The sequence below is a fragment of the Poecilia formosa genome, unplaced genomic scaffold (genome assembly GCF_000485575.1).
Source record: "Poecilia formosa unplaced genomic scaffold, Poecilia_formosa-5.1.2 Scaffold200, whole genome shotgun sequence".
In the NCBI taxonomy this organism is placed as follows: domain Eukaryota; kingdom Metazoa; phylum Chordata; class Actinopteri; order Cyprinodontiformes; family Poeciliidae; genus Poecilia; species Poecilia formosa.
In genome coordinates this window covers 332,435-355,075 of record NW_006800139.1, presented here as the reverse complement: position 1 = coordinate 355,075, position 22,641 = coordinate 332,435, and the positions used below count along the sequence as shown (strand labels likewise).

General features: G+C 39.0%; 1 protein-coding gene across 1 annotated transcript in view; it reads left to right on the top strand.

Moving 5' to 3' along the window:
- LOC103148221 (laminin subunit alpha-5) overlaps nt 1–22,641 on the top strand; it is a 30,938-nt gene that overhangs the window by 545 nt on the left and 7,752 nt on the right. The window contains 34 exon segments of the mRNA XM_007566896.2: nt 9–158; nt 1,298–1,459; nt 1,535–1,642; nt 1,725–1,808; nt 2,337–2,567; nt 2,708–2,821; nt 2,895–3,025; nt 3,112–3,192; nt 3,277–3,491; nt 4,181–4,281; nt 4,935–5,118; nt 5,596–5,736; nt 5,834–5,985; nt 6,944–7,054; nt 7,348–7,459; nt 7,541–7,711; nt 8,289–8,485; nt 8,565–8,681; nt 9,714–9,868; nt 9,972–10,101; nt 11,324–11,426; nt 11,537–11,650; nt 12,662–12,844; nt 13,824–13,966; nt 14,059–14,241; nt 14,334–14,473; nt 15,619–15,775; nt 16,245–16,381; nt 18,586–18,733; nt 18,850–18,984; nt 19,919–20,073; nt 21,246–21,378; nt 21,944–22,087; nt 22,180–22,310. Of these exon segments, the coding sequence (XP_007566958.1) occupies nt 9–158; nt 1,298–1,459; nt 1,535–1,642; nt 1,725–1,808; nt 2,337–2,567; nt 2,708–2,821; nt 2,895–3,025; nt 3,112–3,192; nt 3,277–3,491; nt 4,181–4,281; nt 4,935–5,118; nt 5,596–5,736; nt 5,834–5,985; nt 6,944–7,054; nt 7,348–7,459; nt 7,541–7,711; nt 8,289–8,485; nt 8,565–8,681; nt 9,714–9,868; nt 9,972–10,101; nt 11,324–11,426; nt 11,537–11,650; nt 12,662–12,844; nt 13,824–13,966; nt 14,059–14,241; nt 14,334–14,473; nt 15,619–15,775; nt 16,245–16,381; nt 18,586–18,733; nt 18,850–18,984; nt 19,919–20,073; nt 21,246–21,378; nt 21,944–22,087; nt 22,180–22,310 (4,853 nt within the window).

The window sequence follows — 22,641 nt, the reverse complement described above, 5'->3', positions numbered from 1 at the left end:
TGTGTGTGTGCGTGTAGGAGAACGTCCAGGGCTCCCGATGCGATCAGTGCAGGATCGGTACCTTCCACCTGGACCCTACCAACCCGAAAGGATGCACCAGCTGCTTCTGCTTCGGGGCCACCGACCGCTGCCAAAGCTCGGACAAAAGACGGATAGAGGTGGAACAGATTTACGTCCTGATCCGGGATCAGCTGAATCGAGGCGTTTCTGCCAACTGACTGTCATGTAGCTAACAGGAGATGAGAAGCGGGATCCGTTTCTTCTTTCTGTCATCTTCTGTAATTAGATGTGGCATTAAGGATTTATGAACATGGATGTGTTGAAACATGAAGACGCTGGTTTCACTCGCGCTGTTCCAGCGTTCCCCTCAGACCTGCAGCCTTCTGTCAGATGAGATTATTGATTATTCAGTTTAGTTTATTGATTATTGGCTATCCTGTTTGGCATCAACATTCCCATTTTAGAGGAACTAAGCCAGGATTGCCTTACGTCAGTCACATCCGGATAGAACTGATTCATCTTTCTCACACATCCGTAAACGTTGTAAATGGCGGCCATCTTGGTAGGCAGCTTCTCTGATAACAACAAATGCAAGCTTAGAACTATCTCTCGCCTCGTTCCTAACTTATAAACCATATAAGTTTATTACAACTATTACTTGGTAATTTCTGAGTACTCTCCTCTCCTCTGTGTAATACTAAGATAAATATCAGTGATATGTATCGTATTACTTATCTGCTGAACTAGCAAAATTAGCTTAGCTTATGTAGCTTTTATCTGCTAGTTAAGGCGGCCATGTAGCCTACGTATTTGTTACTACGTGTATTTACTCTACCAGTCACCAGAACCTTGTTATTCGCACAGAGTTTGTACGTCCTTTACAAATCGCCCAAACATTGATTGTGTCCGTTCATGGATGACAGGCCGTGAAGCTCCTCCATGTTGAACTCTTTCTTCCTGTTCACCAGGTAGTGAGGTCAGAGGCAGCTTGTCCACATTGTCTGAAATATTTTCCTTCTCCGTCTCATACGGGTCGATCCATTGTGTTCCTATATCTTTCCACATATGTTCTTTTTGTTGGTCTTGAAGCCATGCTTTGACTGGGCTTTCCTACCAAGATGGCGCTGATCGCTGCCGGTCCAGACTTGTGGAAAGTATGAATAGATCAGGTGTTTCCAGTCTGGGAGAGTTTCCATCCTCCAACCTTTAGATGCATCTTTTCTCTGAGTCCTGGTAGACTTTGATTTGTTTCAGGTGTGTAGGTGTTGTTAAGTTTTCTCCTGGGTTATTTCTGCAGATCATGGACATGGAGGGCTGGGTGCTCCTCGGGGCAGACAGACAGGAAGTACCCGTGACGGTGTATCCTGATCAGGATCTCACAGAGGCCGACCTCAGTGATGTGCCCGATGTCTACCAGGACCTCCACTGGCACGCACCCAAGACGTACTTGGGAGACAAGGTACCAGTAGACTGTCCATTTAGATCAGTTGAACTAACTGGTTTTATTTTAGATTTTTACTTCTCGTTCCTCCAGGTTTCGTCTTACGGCGGTTCCCTGCGGTACCGACTTCACACCCAGACCATGAGAGGAGACGCTCTGCCTCTGCCAGCTGAAGCCTCTCGACCCGACATTATTCTCAAGGTGCGAAACACCCAACCGGGTTTGACCGCAGCATCCAAACGGCACATTAATTAATGCCTGTGTTTGTTCCTGTGGCCTGTAGGGGAACCAGATGACCCTGGTGTTTATGGAGAGAGAATACTCGGCGCCTGAAGACCCTCACCTGGGAATTGTTCACATAGTTGAGGTAAGGCCACCAAGTAAAATAAATCTAATAAATAGACAAAAACAGGACTCGCATTGTTTTTAAGATGCATTAGGCTTTATGTGGTTGTTAACCCTTTGCTCTGAATCCATGTTGAGTCGTTTAGATTTTGAATAAAAATTGTCCCAGAATGAGGAACCCACATGCGATCCTCATTTGCCCATATTTACTTGATAACTGAAGGAAGATTAAAAGATTTGAACTAATTTACATGTGAATGGGTCAATGATTGAATGCAATGTGAAGTGCTTTGAACTTAAAGAGCCATACAGATGCAGGCCATTTACCACAAAACGCTCTAGTTTTGTCTGTCAGTCATTATGTTATAATCTACTGGACCAATGCAGCCCTGATGCTCAGTAAAGCTAATATTTTTAAACCCCTATGCTTCTGTTTCTAGGATCTAATATCCCCACAGTTCCTCCATATGTTGGGAAACTGCATCGATATGACTCTAAACCCCTTCTTCATCTTCTTCTTCTTCATCTTCTGTTTTTCCTGTCATTACAGGGAAGCTTCCGTCATTATCGGACTGGCAACCCTGTCTCTCGGGAGGAGTTGATGATGGTTTTGGTCAACCTGGAGTCTCTCCAAATCCGAGCCCTTCACTCTCAGTCGGCCCACTCCGTGTCGCTCCATGGTGCCGTGTTGGAGGGAGCGGCGGACCTGACCTCAGGCCGCCATGCTAACAATGTGGAAATCTGCATGTGTCCGGCCAATTACCGGGGAGACTCTTGTCAGGTGAGGAACTGGACTGGATGTCAGGAAACGATTTCTGTCCAACATAGATTGTCCAAGAAGTCTCTTTTTTTCTTGGATTCAACTCTGCAAACTTAAGCTTAAATGTTTCCTAGATGCTTGATGTTCCTTTCTGCCTGTAGAAATGTGCTCCAGGTTACTACAGAGACACCATTGGACTCTTCCTGGGAAAATGTGTTCCCTGTAACTGTAACGGACACTCGGACCAGTGTTTGGATGGATCTGGAATCTGTCTGGTGAGTTTCACTGACCTTTCTCAAAGCTTCTTGACTTTTTTAGACTCTAAACTCCACTCTCCATGCTTTCCAGAGTTGTCAGCACAATACAATTGGAGACCACTGTGAGAGCTGCAGGGGAGGGTTCCTCAGCAACAACAGCCTGGACGGACAGGCCGTGTCCTGCTCCAGTTGTCCCTGTCCGCTCAGGGCTCCATCCAACAAGTCAGCCTTCCTTTTACACTCTGAGCTGCTGTTTTTTTACTCTTACTGAGTTTTCCAGGAACTCATCCTGCTCTACCTGTGTGCAGCTTTGCAGAGGGCTGCGTGCAGAGGAGTGACAGGATGCAGTGTCTGTGCATGCACGGCTATGCTGGACCAAACTGTGAGAGGTAATCATAACTTCTCCTTAAATCAGCAGGAAAACACACATTCTGGGTTCTTTCTCGTTTGTAACTTTGTGCCCTGTTACTCAGGTGCGCCCCTGGTTTCTATGGCAACCCCATGGTTCTGGGCAGCAGGTGCCAGCCTTGCCACTGCAACGGCAACACAGACCCCAACATGCTGTTCACCGACTGTCACCCTCTGACTGGAGAATGCCTCAGCTGCATGCACAACACGGCTGGACCCCACTGCGACATCTGCGCTCCTGGTTACCATGGAGATGCGATACACGCCAAAAACTGCACCAGTGAGTTCAGCTTCAGGCTAACATATAATCCAAAGAACTTACTTTTCTCTGGAAACAAATCATCATGCAGGACTCAGTATCTGTCTGTTTTAAAGGCTAGCTCAGTTGGTAGGCGTGAATATTTCAATCTCTGGGTCGCATGTTGAGCTCCACGTTGGGCGCCAATTTGTTGAGAGTTGGGTGTGGAAGATCACAGAATTTGTGATTTATTATTTTTGTAAATAAAGCAGAAAGGACTCAGTATCTTCCTGCTTTACTCAGGCCTGCAGATAGGCTAGCTTAATCAGTAGAGCATGAGACTTTTAATCTCAGGGTCGCATGTTCGAGCCCCACGCTGGGCGCCAATATGTCAAGAGCTGAGCGAAGCAAATTACAAAAGGAATTACATCACAGAGGACTCGGCATCTGTCTGCTTTAACCAGGCCAACAATAGCAGAAATCTCTAAAACAAAAAACCTTTCATGCCAAACTGGCATTTTCATATTAAAGTTTGTCTTATAATGCGTGTGGGGAATTCCCCACCAGTTGGTGTAATTTTCTATCACTGCTCATGGCCTTCAATAGACGAAGCACGCTGGACTCTTACGTCTGTTTCCTATCAACCTATTTGAGTTTTGGCCAAGAGGCAGCAAAAAGTACAGCACAAAAAATTACACAGTTAAAAGAAAACGACTCCTTTTGTGATGCAGAATGCAACTGTTCTCCATGTGGAACCGAATCCTGCAACCCACACACGGGACAGTGTCGCTGTAAACCCGGAGTCACCGGACCGCTCTGTGACCGCTGCCAGGTAGGATCCAGTTTTAAGATTCTGACCATTTTCTGTGGATTTTACAGTGTAGTCTATGAATTTTAACACTTTCTGTTTCTGTTTGCTCACTAAGTTGGGTTACTTTGTTCTGATCAAGTAAAAAATGGAACCATCTTCTAAGTGATGGTGTTTAAACACAATGTCACTTTCTATCAGCGCCCATTGTTTGCCTCTGCGCTGCAAAAACACAACATCTTACCAAGTATTTTTGTCTCATTTCTTGTGCAAATGTCTAAGTACATTATAAGACAAAACTAGCTTAGAGGTGACTTTTCAGTAAAATATAGGAGCTTGTTTTAAATCAATAATTCTTGGATATTGATCAAGTAAAAGTACTAAGTCCACTGACAGATTCTTTCACTGATAATGTGAGAAATGTCTTGTTATAAGGGAAAATAATCTGCCAGTGGAACTAGGATTTTTATTCAGTATTTGAGAATTATTGACTTAAAACAAGTTCATAATTAGTTTTGTCTCATTTCAAGTGTGATAACATGTTTGCACAAGAAATTAGACAAAATTATCTGGTAAGACGTTTTTTGTTGTGTTCCTTGTTCAAAAAACTGATGAACAAGGAAAACGTTTGCGTAACTTTCCATCCCGTCTTCATCTGGTTGTGTTGGTGTTCTAAGGACGGGTCGTTCGGCTTCAACTCGTGCTCCGGCTGTCGTCAGTGTGAGTGCGAGGCCTCGGCGGCGCTCATCCAGCCGTGTAACCCTCAGAGCGGTCAGTGCGCCTGCCAGCCTGGGGTCAACGGACCGAACTGCAGGCAGTGCGCTCCCGGACACTGGGACTATGGACCGGACGGCTGCAAGAGTGAGTGTGCCACCTGGGCTAACGTTACCGTCACACGTCACTGTTTCTCTGCTTTAGTTGCAGCAGCTGACTGACTCCTTGATTGGAGTGTTTTGGCTTTTTGACCATTTTATTCCACTTTATCACAAACATTGTCATATCTATGCTAGGTCCAAGGCTGCTTGGATGGAATTATTGTGCTATTAAGCTTCTGGTTCTGGTTTGCTCTGCATCCAGAACCAAACATGGAGAAGCAGCATTCAGCTTCTATGCACCACAAACAGTTGAAACTCTAAATCTAGACAAGCAGCACCTGCTTAGAGCTGCTTTTGAAACGTCATAAATGAAACACTGACCAACATTTTAATGACAACACAATGTAATGCTTCAGTTGTTGATTTTTGAGTTGTTTATGATATAAAGCACTTTTAACTGTGTTGTTGCTGAAATGTGTTTAAATTTGATTGGTTGATTGAACTGATCTGTGCGTCATTCTAGGGTGTGACTGTAACGGAGGCCGCTGTGACCCCCGGACCGGTGAGTGCCGCTGTCCAAACGGGATGACGGGCAGGCAGTGTGACGCCTGCTTGGAAAGGTACAGCGTCCCTGTGGAGGACCGGCACGGCGTGCACTGTGAAGGTGAGTAAATCACACATACCTGCGGACCGAGGATGGAAACCGGAGGGTTAATCGCTGACGGAGCGCGTCCTGTGGGCGTGTGTGTGTGGACACTCAGTGTGTGACAGCTGCGTCATCGTGCTGCTGGAAGATCTGGAGAGATTGGACGGCGACTTCAGCTCCGTGTCGCAGCAGCTGAGGAACCTCAACACCAGCTCGATGGCCTGGGCTCAGCTCGTCAGCCTCAACAAGTCCATACAGGACGTCGCTGTGAGTCGAAACGCACAAGCCAAACATTCGCTTCAAAGAGCTGCAACGTGTGTTTGGTGTGAAACACGATGATGAACTGAATGAAGATACTAAATCTAAGAAGTTGAATCAGATATTGCTACCAGACCAAACATGCATCCTGGGTAAAATGTCTCCAGACTTTGAGGGAATTGTTTTATGGCTTTTATTGTCACTGAATAAACAGAAAAAATTATTTTTCTCACATTGTTAAACTTAGAAAGCCCTCAAAATCAACTTACTTATTGGCAATTTTTTTGTTTTATCGTCTTTGCTTTTCTGTCATCATCACATCCTTGTCTTTGTAGCAGATCAGTAAGTTTTGGTTGAGAAGTTGACGCTGCTCCATCATGCAGCGCTATTAAGATGATAATTTAAGGAGCTTGTTGAGTGTTTATGTTTCAAAACAAAACTACATGCCGTGCATTTTTCATCCCACACCGGACTCTTTTTGGGTCGTTTCTCTTTCCCATTGTGGTATGGCCGCCATCTTTAATCCTGTTATAATCTAACTCAGTTTAAGGATGACCAGCAGTGCCCTCTGCTGGATGGAGACCAAACTACAACACTAAAAGATGGTCTAAGCAGGCGTTATTAGTTGATCGATTGTAACTAATTTTAATCTAATCGATAATTTCGATAAATTATATCGAAATTATATTATATTATATCGATAATCGATAAATTATCGATAATCGATCATTTATCGTTAAGTCAACTCTTTGCAGCCCTTGTCTTATGAAACCTGCAGCTAAGCATGGTAGCGCATTAGTTTTTTTTAATGTTGCTGATTTTTAAATCAGTTCATAAAGGTGGGCTCTCTAATAAGGTTCCCAATTAAAGGTTGGCAACATGCTCAGTGCGAGATGAACACATCTTCACCAAATCAACAGGTTTGGCTGTGTGTTTTTGGTGTTTAATTTAAATGTCTGGATTCCAGCGCGCCATCGAGAGCTACAACAACACGCTGGACGAAAGCAGGAGTCGGGCCGACATGCTGGACATGGACATTGCGACCATCAAAGCTGACATTGATGATTTGCACAGAAAGGTCAGAAACACACACATTCAAGCCTCATGTTCAGTTAATATTGCTTAAATTATAGTCTTGATGATTTGGCAAATTAAAACATTTTAAGTTTAAGTTGTTTTCGTATTTTTATTGTAAGTTTCTGAGAATAAACAGCTCCACATTTCGCTTTCCTTTAGATAATAAAGTAAGATTAATCTAAAAATTTTGGCTGCAAACTTTTTTTTAGCAGAAATTTACTCTTCTTTATTTATTTGTTTTTTCTATCTACAATGGCCCTAATTCGCAGTCGTAACATTCTGTGGTGTTTTCAGGCAGGAGTAATGACAGGCCGGGTCGGTTTGCTAGATGACAGCACCTCCCACACCCACAGCAGGGCAGAAGATCTGCTGAGATTCATTAACAACATCAGCATGGACATAAACGGTGAGAGAAACGCCTGTTTATCCCCAAACACGGCCGCAGACGGCACCGGACTGTTTGACGATCGTCTGCTTCTGTCTGCAGCGACGCTGCGCTTGGCGAACCTGTCCCGAAACGAAACGGAGGGCGATCAGGATGTGGAGGGGCAGGAGGCGAAGATCAGGGAGGTTCAGGCCATACTGAGGGAGATGAGGTACAGGAGCTGCGTGGGTCAGAAGAAACTGGCAGATAAGGAGAAAAACGAAACAGAGAAATGTAAGTTTATCATCTGAGCCCCTATCCACAGTTACTAAGACTGTTACTAAGGCTGCAACTAATTTTTCTATCAATTATTTTGGCAATTATTCAAATTAGAAAAATTGGCACATTCTACATATTTTTCATATGTAGAATGAAAAATTCTACATATGAATCTTTTCATGTATTATTAAAAATACATGAAAAGATTCAAACAAATAATTCAAATCCTTTTTTTTTAAATAAGTTATTGCCTAAAATTCAGTAACTTATAATTGTTTTTCAGAAGTTTTGGGGAAAACATTTTTACATGGTGCAGCTGTTTCTATATTAAATCCAAAATGTGTAATATAGTTTAATGTTATAGTAGTTTAATTACTGCTCTGAATGTGCTGTTTTTTGTAGTAAATTTCCTTTTTTAGAGTCTGTATGCTCCAGGTAACGATTAATATATTACTAAAATAGTTGGCCATTTTTTCAAGAATCGATTAATTGCAATTAACTCAATTAATCGTTTCAGCTGATCATTTTGAGCTAAAATATTGTGAAAATTATCACAGAATGTCCAGTAAATCCCTCTGTATGTATGTGTTAGTATTGGATCGTGTTATCAAGGAGCTGGCAAACCATCAGCAGGAAAACGTTAACTTGACAAAGGCCATCAGGGACCGTTTGCACCGCTTCACCTCTGAAATGATAAACCTGCGAGACGCTCTGAACGAAGCTGTGAACAACACTGCCAGAGCCGCAGAACTCAACAGCGTCAATGAGAAAACTCTGGAGGAAATCAACGTGAGAAATCTGATAAAACAAAGACTGTGTGTGAGTGTGAGTGAGTGCATCTGATGTCCGCTGTCTCTGTTTCCCTCAGAGGAAGATCGAAGACTTGTTAATGAAGCAGAAGGAAGTGAACGACACCCTAGAAATGGCTGTTGCTGATGTCACTCAAGTCAACACTGCGGTTCAGATGCTGCAGGAGTCCAAAGAGGTAAGAAGAAGTCAAAATACATAAATATTTAACGAGCTTGTAGTTTGATGCACTCTAACAGGGAGCTTCATATAATTGGCTATTTGTAGTCAAGATTCAGGAATATTATGTTGAGTGCTATAAAAACTATCAGGTTTTCCAACTCTGAAAATGTTTACATTCATTTCATTTTAGATATATTGCAGTTGTGCACAGCTAGTATTTTAAAAGTGGTTCTGAGAATTTCAGAATTGCCCCCAAAAATATCCAATCTGTGTCACTAAGCTAAACTGGATACTGCCTAGAAAGTCCGGTTAATTTGGGAAGTTGCGGACGTGTAACCGGACCAAAGAAGTGAAGTCTGGTAAACCTCAGTCTCAGTTTAGTTGAAGTGAACTCTGGTGTGAGTTATGCAAACACCAAGCGGACCAGAGATCACTCCAAAAGCAGGAAGTGGACTATAATGCATGCCGTTCTGGGTAAATGCAACCAAAGCAAACGTGTTAGCCTAGCGCTAGCAGGAGATATGACTTGTGGTCTTTAACCAAAGACAAAAGAGAAGCAACCACTAAAATCTGATGCAACTCCATTTTGTTTACTTTTTGAAGTAAAAAGTTGCACTCAGTGTCATCTTCAGAGGTTTTCATGTCATTTCCTTCAGTGGTTTTTAATGCAGCGCCCCTACAGGTGAGGAGTTGAACAGGTTTTTTGATTAGTTTGGTTGGTTTGACTCTGCAGTGGAACAAATGTTGCAACTTTGGTCCCCAGTCGAACCGAGTATACCAGACTATCAAGTGTGAAAATAACTTACGTTTCCATCCAAGGACAGATGAAGAACTAACCACTTTAGAGAGTCATTTATTCCATTATTTAAACTTGAGTAAGTTTGTAAGTTGAGAGTATTTTTTTCTAACAAATAACCAGCTGGAAACCTCATTGTTCTACAACCTTAACATTGGATCGATTGTTCTTGGTTCCAAACTGCTTGTTCGTGAGTGGTTTTGAATACCTGGAGCAGACCCTAAATTTATCCCTCTAAAATGTATCTGTCAGGAATATGAACATCTGGCGGCACAGCTAGATGGCGCCAATTCGCCTTTGAAAAAGAAGGTGCAAACATTTGCTGCAACCAACACCTTAATCCCCCTTGTGGAGGAGGCAGAGAAACACGCTGAGCTGCTGAATGCCTTAGCTATGAACTTGACCAGGTAGGGATCTTCTGTGTATCCAGCTAAAACTTCCCTGTTAGACAGAGAATTGATAAATGGTTCCAATAAAACAACGTTAATCTGTGATGTGTTGCTCCTACAGTTTGATTGCAGAGACCAAGAAGGATTCATCTGTGGATTTAACAAAAGCCTACAACAATGTTGTCAATAACATCACTGCAGCAGAACATGCTGCAAAAATGGCTGAGAAGGCTGCAAATGACACTCTAGAGGTACACACACACACACACGCGCGTGCATTTGCATTTTCCTCCATGTTAGCACTTTGTTTCAACTTCATTTTAGTAACTAAATTTATGCCTAACCCTAAAATAAAACATAATTTACACCATACATCTAACCAGAAGCGTGTAGTAACTTTTTTAAAGTAGTTTTACTACATCATACCTACACTTTCACCTGAAATATTGCTACTCTTGAGTAACACTTTTGGCTATCCATTTCACTGAATGAAGAACAAACACATTTTAACTAAAAATACAAGACACAGAAACCAACAGTTTCAGCTAAATTGAGAATTCTTGCTAGTACACAAGCTTTGCTGTTTTAATGATGTTTTCCATCTGCTGCGCTTGTTGTGCCATTTTGAGGTTCAAAGATACAGTAAACTCTGGAAGTACTTTGACATAGATATATTACCAAGTTTTGTATTGGAAAAAAATAGATTTTGAAATATTCGTCTGCATTAATTTGTTATTTTGTAAATATGTTTGTGTATAGTCTTTCATTATAGCCTTTAAAATACCAGGATTAGCACTTTTTTTCCCCAATGAGGTCATTTTAAAAATCAGATTTTATTACCAGTTACTCAGTACTTAAGTAGCCTTTTTACCAAATATTATTTTTTTACTCTTACTCGACTTTGGTCTTCATAAGACCCATCAGTCCTCAGATGGTGAGTAAATATACCCAAAAGGTCCTAAAAATATAGCAAAACAAGTACACACACACACATACTTGTATTTCTTTCCATATTAGGACTTCCATATTGGGAATGAACTTTCATTCATTTTAGTAACTAAATTTACACCTAACCATAACTGCACCTAAACATTTTTCACACCGTATGACTAACCCAGGGTTTCCAAAGTGCGGCCTGGGGGCGATTTGCGGCCCTTGGTCTTATTTTGTTTGACCCCCAACTGCAATTCTAGACTGATACACATATGGCTACGTGCAGCACAGATGGTTGATCCAGATGGAGCCTTTTTTTGAGTAAACTCTGAAAATCAGGGTCTTCTCAAGTAGGACCCAACATTGGTCCCCATAAGACCAATCAGTCCTCTGATGGTGATTGAATATACCACAATGGTCCTAGAAATGCAGCATAACAAGTACATACACACACGCACCTATTAAAAAGCCTTTTTAAAAAGATACATGGGTTCTTTTTAAAAGTATGTAAATATCTAGTTTTGCTTTAAATACTTTTAGAATATAAAGAACCAGGATCTTGGACAGTCAGCAAGCGCTCTGAAGAACCACAGCATGGAACTACATGGAGAAGTCCAACAGATGAACGATGAACTCAACAACAGTAAATACAGTGTTTCTGAATCAAAATTAAATACATTTTCATCTTCTGCTATAAATTATGACCCAGTTTTCAGAATCTGAAGTGGTGAACTTGATTTTTCTGCCTGACAGCCCTGAAGAGAGAGCTGGAAGAAGCTCAGAAACGGCTGAACACAGCCAAGGCCAAACATGATCAAGCCGTGAAGGATTTGGCAGAAATTCAGAAAAGCCTCAACTCCATTTCAAGTAAGCACTTAAACATTTTAAAACATTTCTGGAATTACAAAGATTAAATCAAGGTTCATGCATTGGAAAAGCTCTGAGACAGAATGATGCAACACCAGGTTAAATATGAATCAAATGGGCTCTTCAGGTTACTCTTAGAATGTTTGATGTGAAAAATAACTATTTATTGATTATTTATTGGATTAACCAATTAATAATTTGATAGCAAAATGTGCTTAATAGGATATATTTTTGGTTCAGTTTTGGCTTAATTACTGCTCTTAGTGTGTTCTTTCAGCAAATAGACTTCCAGTTAACAATTAATCGATTACTAAATTAGTTGACAATTATTTCAATAATTGATTAACAAAAGTAAAACAAATAAATGGTTCCACCAAGCAAATTTAATTTGAAAAAACCTAAAGTTTGGCCCTACAATAGTTTTCAAGTTTAAAAACAAAAAGACAAACAAAAAAAAATCTTACTACTTAATTTGTTTAAACTATTACATTATCATGTTGGTAAAAATAGCATTACCATATTAGTTTTTATTAAAAATATTACATTTTTCTGACTCTCAATTTTTTTTTTGTTTTACTTCACAATTTTGGCCCACAAGACAAAAAGTTTGGACACGCTGGCTTAGACTATTCTTCCTGGGGTCGGCACCGCAAATATTACAATGAAATCACACGTACATACTTTTTCAATCATTACAAAAATACATCACAAAATACCTTAAAACACATGAACAAAATCAAAACACAGAAATACCAACCAACCACCTGAACAATATCTGAGATAAATTAAAAAGAAACAGTAACAATCTTCACTTAATGTATAAATTAATTTATCTCATTAACTTGCATATTATAGATTTTTTAAATATTGTTTTTAAACTTTACATGATCACCAATTAATGTAATATTTCAGTATCAAATTGCTCTGTACATGTTTTTTGCAGAGCGTTAATTCTAGGCCTAATAACGTTGCTCATTTGCTTTTTTTGTTCTGTTTTTTTTTTATTTGCAGATGTGACTCAGGAGATCAATGAAGCAAAAACTGTGGCGAATAAAGCAAACAGCACAGCCACTGACGTCAACAACATGTTGCTCCCCATTAAAAAGCAACTGGACCAATGGCAACAAGCTTACGGTGACACCAACTCCACGAGCAATGACATCAACAAGGCCCTGATCAACGCCAGCGAAACGGGTGGGAATACTGCAAAAATTATTTCAGTACTTGGTTTTAGTAATTTTTTTGCCCTTTACATAAATCTGGAATGGTATAAGGAGCTGCAAATTGCTCTTCAAATCGTCCACAATTACTTTTAATAATTATGCCTAGAAATGATAAAGAACCAACTAATACTTTTGAAGGTAGATATAATAAACAAAACAGCCCCTAGCAGTTTTACTATTTTTTTATTGCATAATAACATTAGATTATCACAACAGAATAACACTAAAATTACCAGTAGTATTTTTGCATCAATTTTCCTTTTCAGTAGGATGTTTCTTTTTTACCAGTTTCCAGAAACAGTAAAAACAGAATGGTAGTTCTAAAAAAAGAAATGTTAAGTAAGAAATTAATAATAAATTGTTTTACTCAATTGATGACCCATTATTGAATATTTAATAAAAATGAAAGGGATGCATTTATTATAAAAATGTATTCTTAAAATCTCACATTGATTTAGGCTTCAATTACAATTGAATTATTGTACCCTAGCCCCTAGTCAGTTACAGAATCAATAAATAACCTGTCAGTAATCAAATGATTGAGTAAGAAAACAAAACTAAGGCTGCAACTAACCATTATGTTTGTAATCGATTAATCTATTGATTACAAAATAATTTTTATTCTGACTATTAATCAATCTGATTAAAAAAAACAATCCAGTTAACTTCACTTACAAATAAATTGAAATATGAAAAAAGAAATGATTACAATTCTTATTTTAAATAAGAAAATAAACATTTTATTGCCTAAATGGCAACAACATTCCTTCAGTGAATGTAAGGATGCATCTGCAGCTAAATACTTGCAGCATGTAATGTATTTTATTAATCCAATTAATCGTTTTAAGCAAACAAGAGGAGTTTAACAATCAACTACTTCTAGTTTTAATTTTATTGAACAAATATCTCTGAAACTTACATTACCTCAAATAATGTTTTTTCATTCTTAGTTCAAAAGCTGGAAGAACACATCCCAACGTTGCTGAAGAAACTTGACGATTTGCAGAATTATTCCGTCCAAATGCCAAACATTTCTGAGAACATCAACCGGATCAGGCAGCTCATTCAGGAGGCGCGCAACACTGTCAACAAGGTGCATACTTTTCTGTCCAAAACTCAAAGTATCTACACGTTCCTTCAAAGTCGGGACTTGATTCCAAAGGTAACCGGCTGTTTCCCCTCCAGGTGAGCGTGTCCATGAAGTTTAACGGGAAGTCGGCCGTTCAGGTGCGTACTCCTTCTAACCTGGCGGACCTGGCTGCATACACTTCCATGAAGCTGCACATCAGCCCATCTCAGCCAAAGCAGAGAAAACGTTCCACCGCTGATTCGAACACACAGTTTGTCTTCTTCTTCGGCAATAAAAATGTATGTCCTACAACAGCAACTCAGAGGGACATTTTATGACTGGGAGGGACAAATGTATGTTATTTTTATAATCATGTCTGCTGTATTTGTAGTCCAATAAGGAGTTTTTGGGCATGGTGTTGGAAGGGAAGAAGCTAAGCTGGTATTTCAATGTTGGAGAAGAAACTATAAAGGTGATATCGTCTCAGGATGCCAAAACTGATGGAACATTCAACAGAGTTGATTTGGAAAGGTAAGAGTTTTAACCCTTTCTAACAATGATTTATAGACAGGCTGCAACTACCAACTACTTTAGTAATCGATTAATCGGATAACCACACAGGGCCATACAGGTTTAAATTTTTCCTCCGTTATGCGGAGGAAAAACTACATTTTGTGTTTACTTGTGTTGACCTTGACTAATATTTAAATTGCTTTGATGTTCCGAAATACAAACATGCACAAAAGCTTATCACACCACTGAGTCGTTATTTTTCAGAAACTGTAAGCATGTAGTTAATGAATATATATTTACTGAGAATGGAGCCCTGAGGAACCTCATATGTGATTCTTTTTTCCCCTTGGATTTCTATCAAATGACAAAAAGTCATTTGATAGTTAGAAATGAGTTTGAAACTATCAAAGCAAACAAAACTTGACAAATTTCAAAAAGTTTTTTTGTCAGAGAAAGAGCTCCAGTTTATTTATATAGCACATTTCAGCAATAAGTTACCAGTTAATGATGTGATAAATTAAAATGAGATTGATAATTTACTTGTGGACAATTTCCAAAGAGATTCTACCCTTTAAAATTTTTGAAAAGCCAACATTTTGAAAAATGCTGCAAAAAATTTGACGGTGGTAGGAAGTTTGCTCTACCAGCCACTTTTGCCTGTTTTACCTGTCAAAGCTGAATGAAAGATTTTTTTTTTAAATATTTTTTGGCTATAAAACTATAATCCATTTTAATTGTTGTTTTGGTTGTTTTATTTATTTAGTTTGGATATTTAAAATGTTTTCCAGTTCCAGTGCTAAATGTTCTTTAGAAAGTAAAGTTGGAAAGAATGTACTTGGATTAATATGCCGTTATCATTGTAGTAGAAAATTGTCAAAATGACAATATTATAGTTTATCACAATCATTTCCAGGACAATTTATTGTCCAGCAAAATTTATTGTAATAAACATAATCTTTTGTCAAATGTAGCCATCAGAATCATATAATCACACCATAAAAACATTATACAGTTATAGAGAAACATCAATCAGAAAAACAACTCGAAAACATCGTAAGTTTAATTTATCCTATGTTAAAAAGGTGCTTAGCTTTTCAGACTTCGACGCTTAGGGAGCATGTATTTAGTTAATGCTTGTAACTGCCTTGTCTGTTTTAATGTAGGATTCTCCAGTACGGTCAAATGTCCATGTCTTATTTCGTGAAAGGAGATGAAAAGATCTTCAAGGCCAAAGGGGAGGGTAAAGGTGATAAAGGACTGCTCAACCTCCAAACCAACGACACAGTCTTCTATGTTGGTGGACCCCCAGATTCTTTCCAGGTGAGCAAAGTCGGGCCAAGTGGCGCCATTGTCAGGTTAAACTCACTATTACAAAAGAAAGGAACGCTGCAACACGGCGCTGAAAGTCCTGAGTAAAGTCACCGCCCAGTTTTCTTCAAAACTAACAAAGTTGAAGTCAAATATTTGTACAGCAAAAGTTTTTGTTTGTGCCACTGTCAATTTAAAGATATTAATACATGTTTCCAGAGGTCATGAAAGGTCAAAATCAGATTTAACTTTTATACCATATTGAGCAGCCCTACTAGCAGCATTAATATTATAAACCTTCCAAATGTAAGACATCTGAAAATCAAATATTACCAAGAAAAAGCTGCAATTTTATTTTGTAAGCATAAAAAAATTGTTTGCACAAATAAACTTGATGTTCTTTATGTACATCAAGAACATCAAGAACTTATTGTGTGTTTTACAGAAATTAATACATTTGTTCTTATTTTCTTTCTTTCAGCTTCCCGCCCCATTTAACAATTCAACTGGATTTGATGGCTGCATTCAGCTGGAGCTGCTGAACCAGGAAGTAGTCAGTCTGTATAACTTTGAAAAAGCCTTCAACCTCAACACTAAAACGGAGAAACCGTGCAGCAGGTCAGACCATGTTTGTAATTTTGTACTTAGCAGCTTAAGTTTTTTCTGTTTGCTTTCCCTCCAGGGCTACAATGGAATGGTTTAAAACAAAACATATTAATTTGTTAGAATGGCATAGCCAAAGTCCAGACCTAATCCCAATCGAGAATTGTGGCAAGTTCTGAAAACTGGTGTTCACAAATGCTCTGCATCTAATCTGACTGAGCTCCAGCTGTTTTGTACAACACGTTTTGAGTCATATATAATTTTCTTTCTAGTTCACAATTGTAGTGACCTTTTGCAACTACGTCAAACGAGGCGCCATGACGGACGTCAAAAGTGAAGGGCAGAAGTATTGACTTGATGCCATCTGTCAATCAATCTATGGGGTTTGTCAGCAACTGAGCAATCAAGGGGCCAACCAATTTGGCCCCTTATCTGGAGGAATTGCAGTTAGGGAGATTTAGAAGAAATTAATATGTTTCCCACATTGTCAGTTGGAAACATGCAAACCCGGCAGCCGTTGCCCAGAACGTTAGAAGGCAAATTATAATTTATTACATTTACAAAACCCAGAGTCTGGATTAATGCAAGAAATTGATCATGGCCTGTACCTTGATTTTATGTGTGTAAATTCCAATGATAGCTCTAAGGCAGCATGAAAACATGTAACTTCAGTACATGTTGACTGTTTATTCTAATGTATATTTTTAAGCTTATTTCTGACGGCAGATTTTCACAAGTCAGTATTATTTAAGTCATTACTCAACCGTTTTGTGCGTGCAAAATGCGTGCAGCTTTCACACTCACATCCAGTGAGACTTTGTTTTCCTCATTCTTCCTGTGGCTGCGAAAGACTTAGGCTTTATCGCCGAGTTCTCCGTTGTTTCCCACAAATAACCTTACAGACCTAATGTAGGACTTGTTAGAGAATTTTCTTGCCTGTTGTCTTTGCTTCAGTGTTTATTGATAAGGTAAAAATGACTCCAAAAATGTCACACATCAAGTTCCACTACCTCTGCCATTGTAACACTGTTTGTTTGTAGGAGGTTTGCTCTACTCCTGCATGGAGGTGGAGCCAGCGTCATGTCAATTGAACAGAGCAGCTGAAATTGTTTTCCCAAGTTGTTTTTGCCAATATATTTATAACTTCTACTTGTTTAAGTCAAGCTAATTTGTCTGTGAATGTAACACACTTGGATCGGGCTACAAATTTTGAAATGGCTAGTTTAAAAACCAATCCATTCCCTCCTGACGTGTTGATCAAATAGACGACTTTGCCTGAATTCACACCACATGATTATATGTCAAACAGTTTCCCCTTAAACCAGAGAAGCCTTAGAAGCATACAAAAGACGAGATGCTAACCAGTTTTATCCGTACATGGTAGGCTACTGATGGTCTCCGTGGTTACCTCCTCCATAATGCAATATTTGATCGCTTCTTTCGAATCATACTTATTTATAAAGTACCTAAATATTAATCTTCTTACCTTGTATAAAGTGTTCGCTGCAAATCCATGATTACACCGAGGGCTGCTACGTCCGTCACCGCCGTATCTTTCCTCGTTAAAAGTTACACAATAAAATGACAAGTTTGGATTGTATCCTTATCCATTTGTTTTTAAAGTGAAATCAATTAAATAAAAGCAACATTAGGGTAGCAGATATTTGTTTTCCAATAGGCTTTACAGGAGCAAATAGGTTGTTTTTATAACCATCATGGCGTAAAGGGCAGCGTTCTGAAGAGCGTGACGTCACAGGCAAAGGGTCAATACCACTTTTTTCTTTTTTTGTTAAAGATTTTTTTGGCTCTAGTGGCATTTATTTGATAGTTAATTGACAGGAAAGTGGGTAATGAGAGAAGGGGGAAGACATGCAGCAAAGGTCACCAAGGCCGGGAATCGAACTGCGACAGCTGCGTCGAGGACTAAGGCCTCCTCCATATGTGGGTTGTGCTTAACCTCTGCGCCATCACAGCACACCCCGGGTCAATACCACTTTTTGTTAGTTTTTCACATGAAATTTAAATGAAATATATTTATGTTTATTGTTGTAATGTGACAAATGGGATATAAATGTTTTTACAAGCCACTGTACATCCATACATAAACCCAATTGTAAGACTTGAACCCAGGACTTTTTTGCTTCAAAGCACTACTCCACAATGGAGTCATCTTTGTTATTATTCTAAATATGCTTGCTGAAAGAAATTTCTTATAATAGGTCTTCGGTGGTTGACGGGGTATATTTTGATGGAACCGGCTTTGCTGAGATCAACTTTACGGCTAGTTCTCAACGTCAAGTGATCAAAATTATCCAGGACATCACACTCCTGTCACACAAAGGAATATTAGTCTTCCTCAAAAAGGAGGTAAAGACCCATTTCAATTGATTACAAAACTCCCACCTTTGTGTCAATGTTATCTGTTCATTGATGTCTGCTGTTGTTCTTCAGAGGTACTCACTGCTTTCTCTTATGTCCATCAGGCGAAGGTTTTGTGCCTGGCCGTACTTCAGGGACAGCTCCGTCTTTATTATGATTTCAACGGTACTTTGATTGAACAGCCGCCTGTCAGTGACGATTTGACACGGCTGAAAATTACTGATGGAGATTCAAAGACTGTGAGTCGGACATGTTTTTATCTTCTGTTTATCTTAAGTTTTGGCTATGAAGCTGCAGTTGGTAACCTTCTGACTTCCCATCATTCACCTCCTATTTAGGAACAAAGGCAGCAAATTCTCACGTGCACACTGCAAAAACAAAATCTTATCATGTAATTTTGGTCTAGTTTCTAGTCCAAATATCTTAGTAAACTTAAAATAAGACAAAACTAACTTAAAAATAACTTTTCAGAAAGTAGCTTGTTTAAGTCAATAATTCCTTATTATTGATGAAAAAGTAAGCAGGAGCACGTTGAGCACAACACTGTATAGTTTTTGTTTCTCACTTTGTGTTATGCTTTAGTGCAACTGTGTCATTCCAGTAGCCAGAATGTTGAACATATTCTCACTTTTCTCATTCACTAAGAATATAAATCCTGCGTAGCTAGGTAACGGCGCAGTGCCCATCAAATATGACTCAACAATTGGGAGGTTTTTGAATTGGCTCGTTTTCCAGATGCCAAAAATCATTAACTTATTGTCAAAACACAGGTGGGTGCAGTAGAAACTGGGGATGCACATCGATAGTTTTCTCATTCCAAAAGCAGTAAATCTATAATATACATGAAATAAGAAGAGCTAATGAGCACAAATGCAAGCCCATCTTCTATTGTCTAACACAGTGTTCTTTGCAGGGTCGTGAGGGGAGTTGGTGCTTATCTCCATTTTGAAATGAAGAGTTATTATTATAAGTGATTACTGTCCAATCATTAGTTTCCAACCAAATAAAACAACTGATTGGACAAAGGCAGTGATTTTATATATTTTGCCATCAGTTTTAGGTTCAAGTTGCATTTTAATGAGCTGCTAATCCTGCTGCAGCATATTTACTGTATCATAATCTTCTTAGTCATTTAAACTGTAAATTCATTTTCCTCTTTTTATTGTTTTTCAGCTGACCATTACTTTGATTAACACAACCAAAGTAAAAAGGATCCAAGTACAGAAGAGCTTTGATCAAATCTTTACACTAACTTTAACAGAAGACTTACCAAATTTCAGTGATAAATACTATCTGGGAGGAGCACCAGAGGAGGAGATGCCTGAAAGGTGAGTGGAGCCACATGAAAGCATCTTTTTAAGTAAAGGAAATGTTTGCCAGTCTGGATTGAATGGTATCCATGATGGGTTATCATGATGCTGCCACTACCATGTTTTATTGTGCACATGGTGTGTTCAGTTTCACTTGCATTGTTAGTTTTCTGCCTTTTTACAAATCTGATGTCAACATAGTGCAGTCCTAGTGTCTGGCTTTTTGTCAGTCTCTGTGTTTACAGACATGTAAACTATCAGTAACATATCCAACAATTTCTTAAACTGAACTAATATTCAACCCGAACAAGCTGAATACATAACATACACCATGCCATCACACATCAAGCAGATGTAAAAGTGCAACTTTTTCTCCAGCTGAAAAAGTTACGAGTTCTTCATACAAAGAAAACAAAGTGTGTTTGCTTTTCAATAGATAAAGCACCATTACAGTCCTTGTATATTCAGATCAATGGGGATTCTACTGAACAACAATCACAAGAAAAATATTTTGGATGCTCAATTAAACTTTAAGAGCCAGATTGTTGATAAAATCTGCAAAACTGTTAGATGAAATGTAAACTGTTTCAAAATTATTAGAAACTGTCCAACACTTTGCTGTCAGAAATGTTGTTTTTCTCCATGATTCTCTCACGTCTGTATGGAGCTACTAGTACTAGTTTGACTGGCAGATTATTTCACTTATAACAAAATATTTTTCCCATGTTATAAGAGAAATAATCAGCCAATGACATTAGTCATTAAGGTGAGGTAAGGTGATTTTATTTATATAGCACATTTTTAGCAACAAGGCAATTCAAAGTGCTTTACAGGAATTAGAAAGAAATACAACAAAACAACAAACCAAAGGAAAGAGCAAGACTTAAAACGAGGCCAGATTTATTGCAGAAAAGTTAATTGTAAGTTAGTTTTGTCTTTTTTCAAGTGAATGGACAAAAATACTTGGTAAGATCATGATGTCATGATGATGTCATGTTGGTTTTACAAGCTAGAAAGAAATTGTGATTTATTATTTTAACAACTGATTATGGATCAGAACCAACAAAGAGAAAAAAGCTGGAGTGATTGATTCTAGAATTAGAATACCAAATGTAAAAAAATAAAATAGTAATAATAGTAGCATCGCTAAAGATGTGGATTTTAAGCTGTTGTCTTTTTTTGTCTCCCAGTTTAAAGCAGCTGTTTTCAGCGCGCAACTCTGTGAAGGCCTGCATCAAGAGCCTGAGGGACAGCGTCGGTTATGTCAACCTGAAGACCATAAAAGCCTCTGGAGTCAGTTCTGGCTGTAACAGCGACCTGCTGGTAAAAGAACACACTTACTGAAATCTACGGAGCTAAAATGATGACACCACTATCAGTGCACTTGAGAGGCAGGGTTTCATTTGCTACATAACAATGACTAGCAATGGTTTTAGCTGTGATGTTATTAAAATGACACTAACTCTTAAATGTATGCATAATATATAAAAGAAAAGGGATGCAGTGCTTTGCTGCTAATACTCAACACTATGACAACTAGATGACAAGGTCAGAAAAAAGTTTTCATTAAGAAAAGTAGCAAGGGAGAGGGACGGAGGTCATGCTAGCTTGACTATGACATAACATGTAGATGTGCTGTGGAATTCTGTGTTTCGGTTCAGTTACAACATAAAAAAGGCGACTTAACAACAACTCATTTCAGTAGATCAGATGTTTAAATGAGCTAATTAGCAACTCTAAAATAGGTGTAACTGGAAATGCCTGCAGTGAACCGAACAGAAGTGACTGTTAATTCTTTTCCTTTTTGCTTTGCTCGTGTAAACAGCCTGAACTGTTTTGCGCTGAAGCATGGGAGGACCGTTCGTTAAAATGTTGTGTGTTTGTGCAGGTCGCTCGGAAAGCTCATTTCAGCGGGCAGAGCTACATGAAATTAGCCCCAAAAGATGTCAGCAGCCAGAAAGACAAATTCTACGCCAGCTTCAGCTTCAGAACAGAGCAGAAAAATGGACTCATGTTCTTCCACAAAGATCAGGTCAGAAAAGGAAAACTTTGATTCCCATGATCTTTCCTGCTTCCCCTTTCTATCAACTCTTTGAGCTTACCGTTTTCCATCCGTGGCTGCAGGAGGGAATCTGTCAAGTCTCTTTGCAGAAAGGCAACATTGTGTTGAGGGTGAACAACTCAGAGGTCAAGACTCAGAAGACGTACAACGACAACAACAACCACAATGTTGCTTTCTACATTGACCCCAATGGGTAAGACAGCCAGAGATGGTGTTTCATTATGATAATGTCGCAAAAATAAGTCTTCAGACTTGACTTTGACTTGTGGTCTCAGACTTGATCGTAGTGCCATTTTTTATCTCATGTACTAAAAAGTGAAAGGACGCCGGTATGCGGTTTACAGACTACAGCTGCTGTAATGTTTTCCTGTAAAAGGATGCAGTGGAACATTATGGGCTTTAATATAGACCGGTGTTCTCTTCCTGCCAAGCTAGTTGCAACAATGCAAGACACTTTGGGCTGGATGTTTTCCTCAGTGGACATGGTTTTAAATATTTTCTTTTCACATTTAAATCAGTAATTT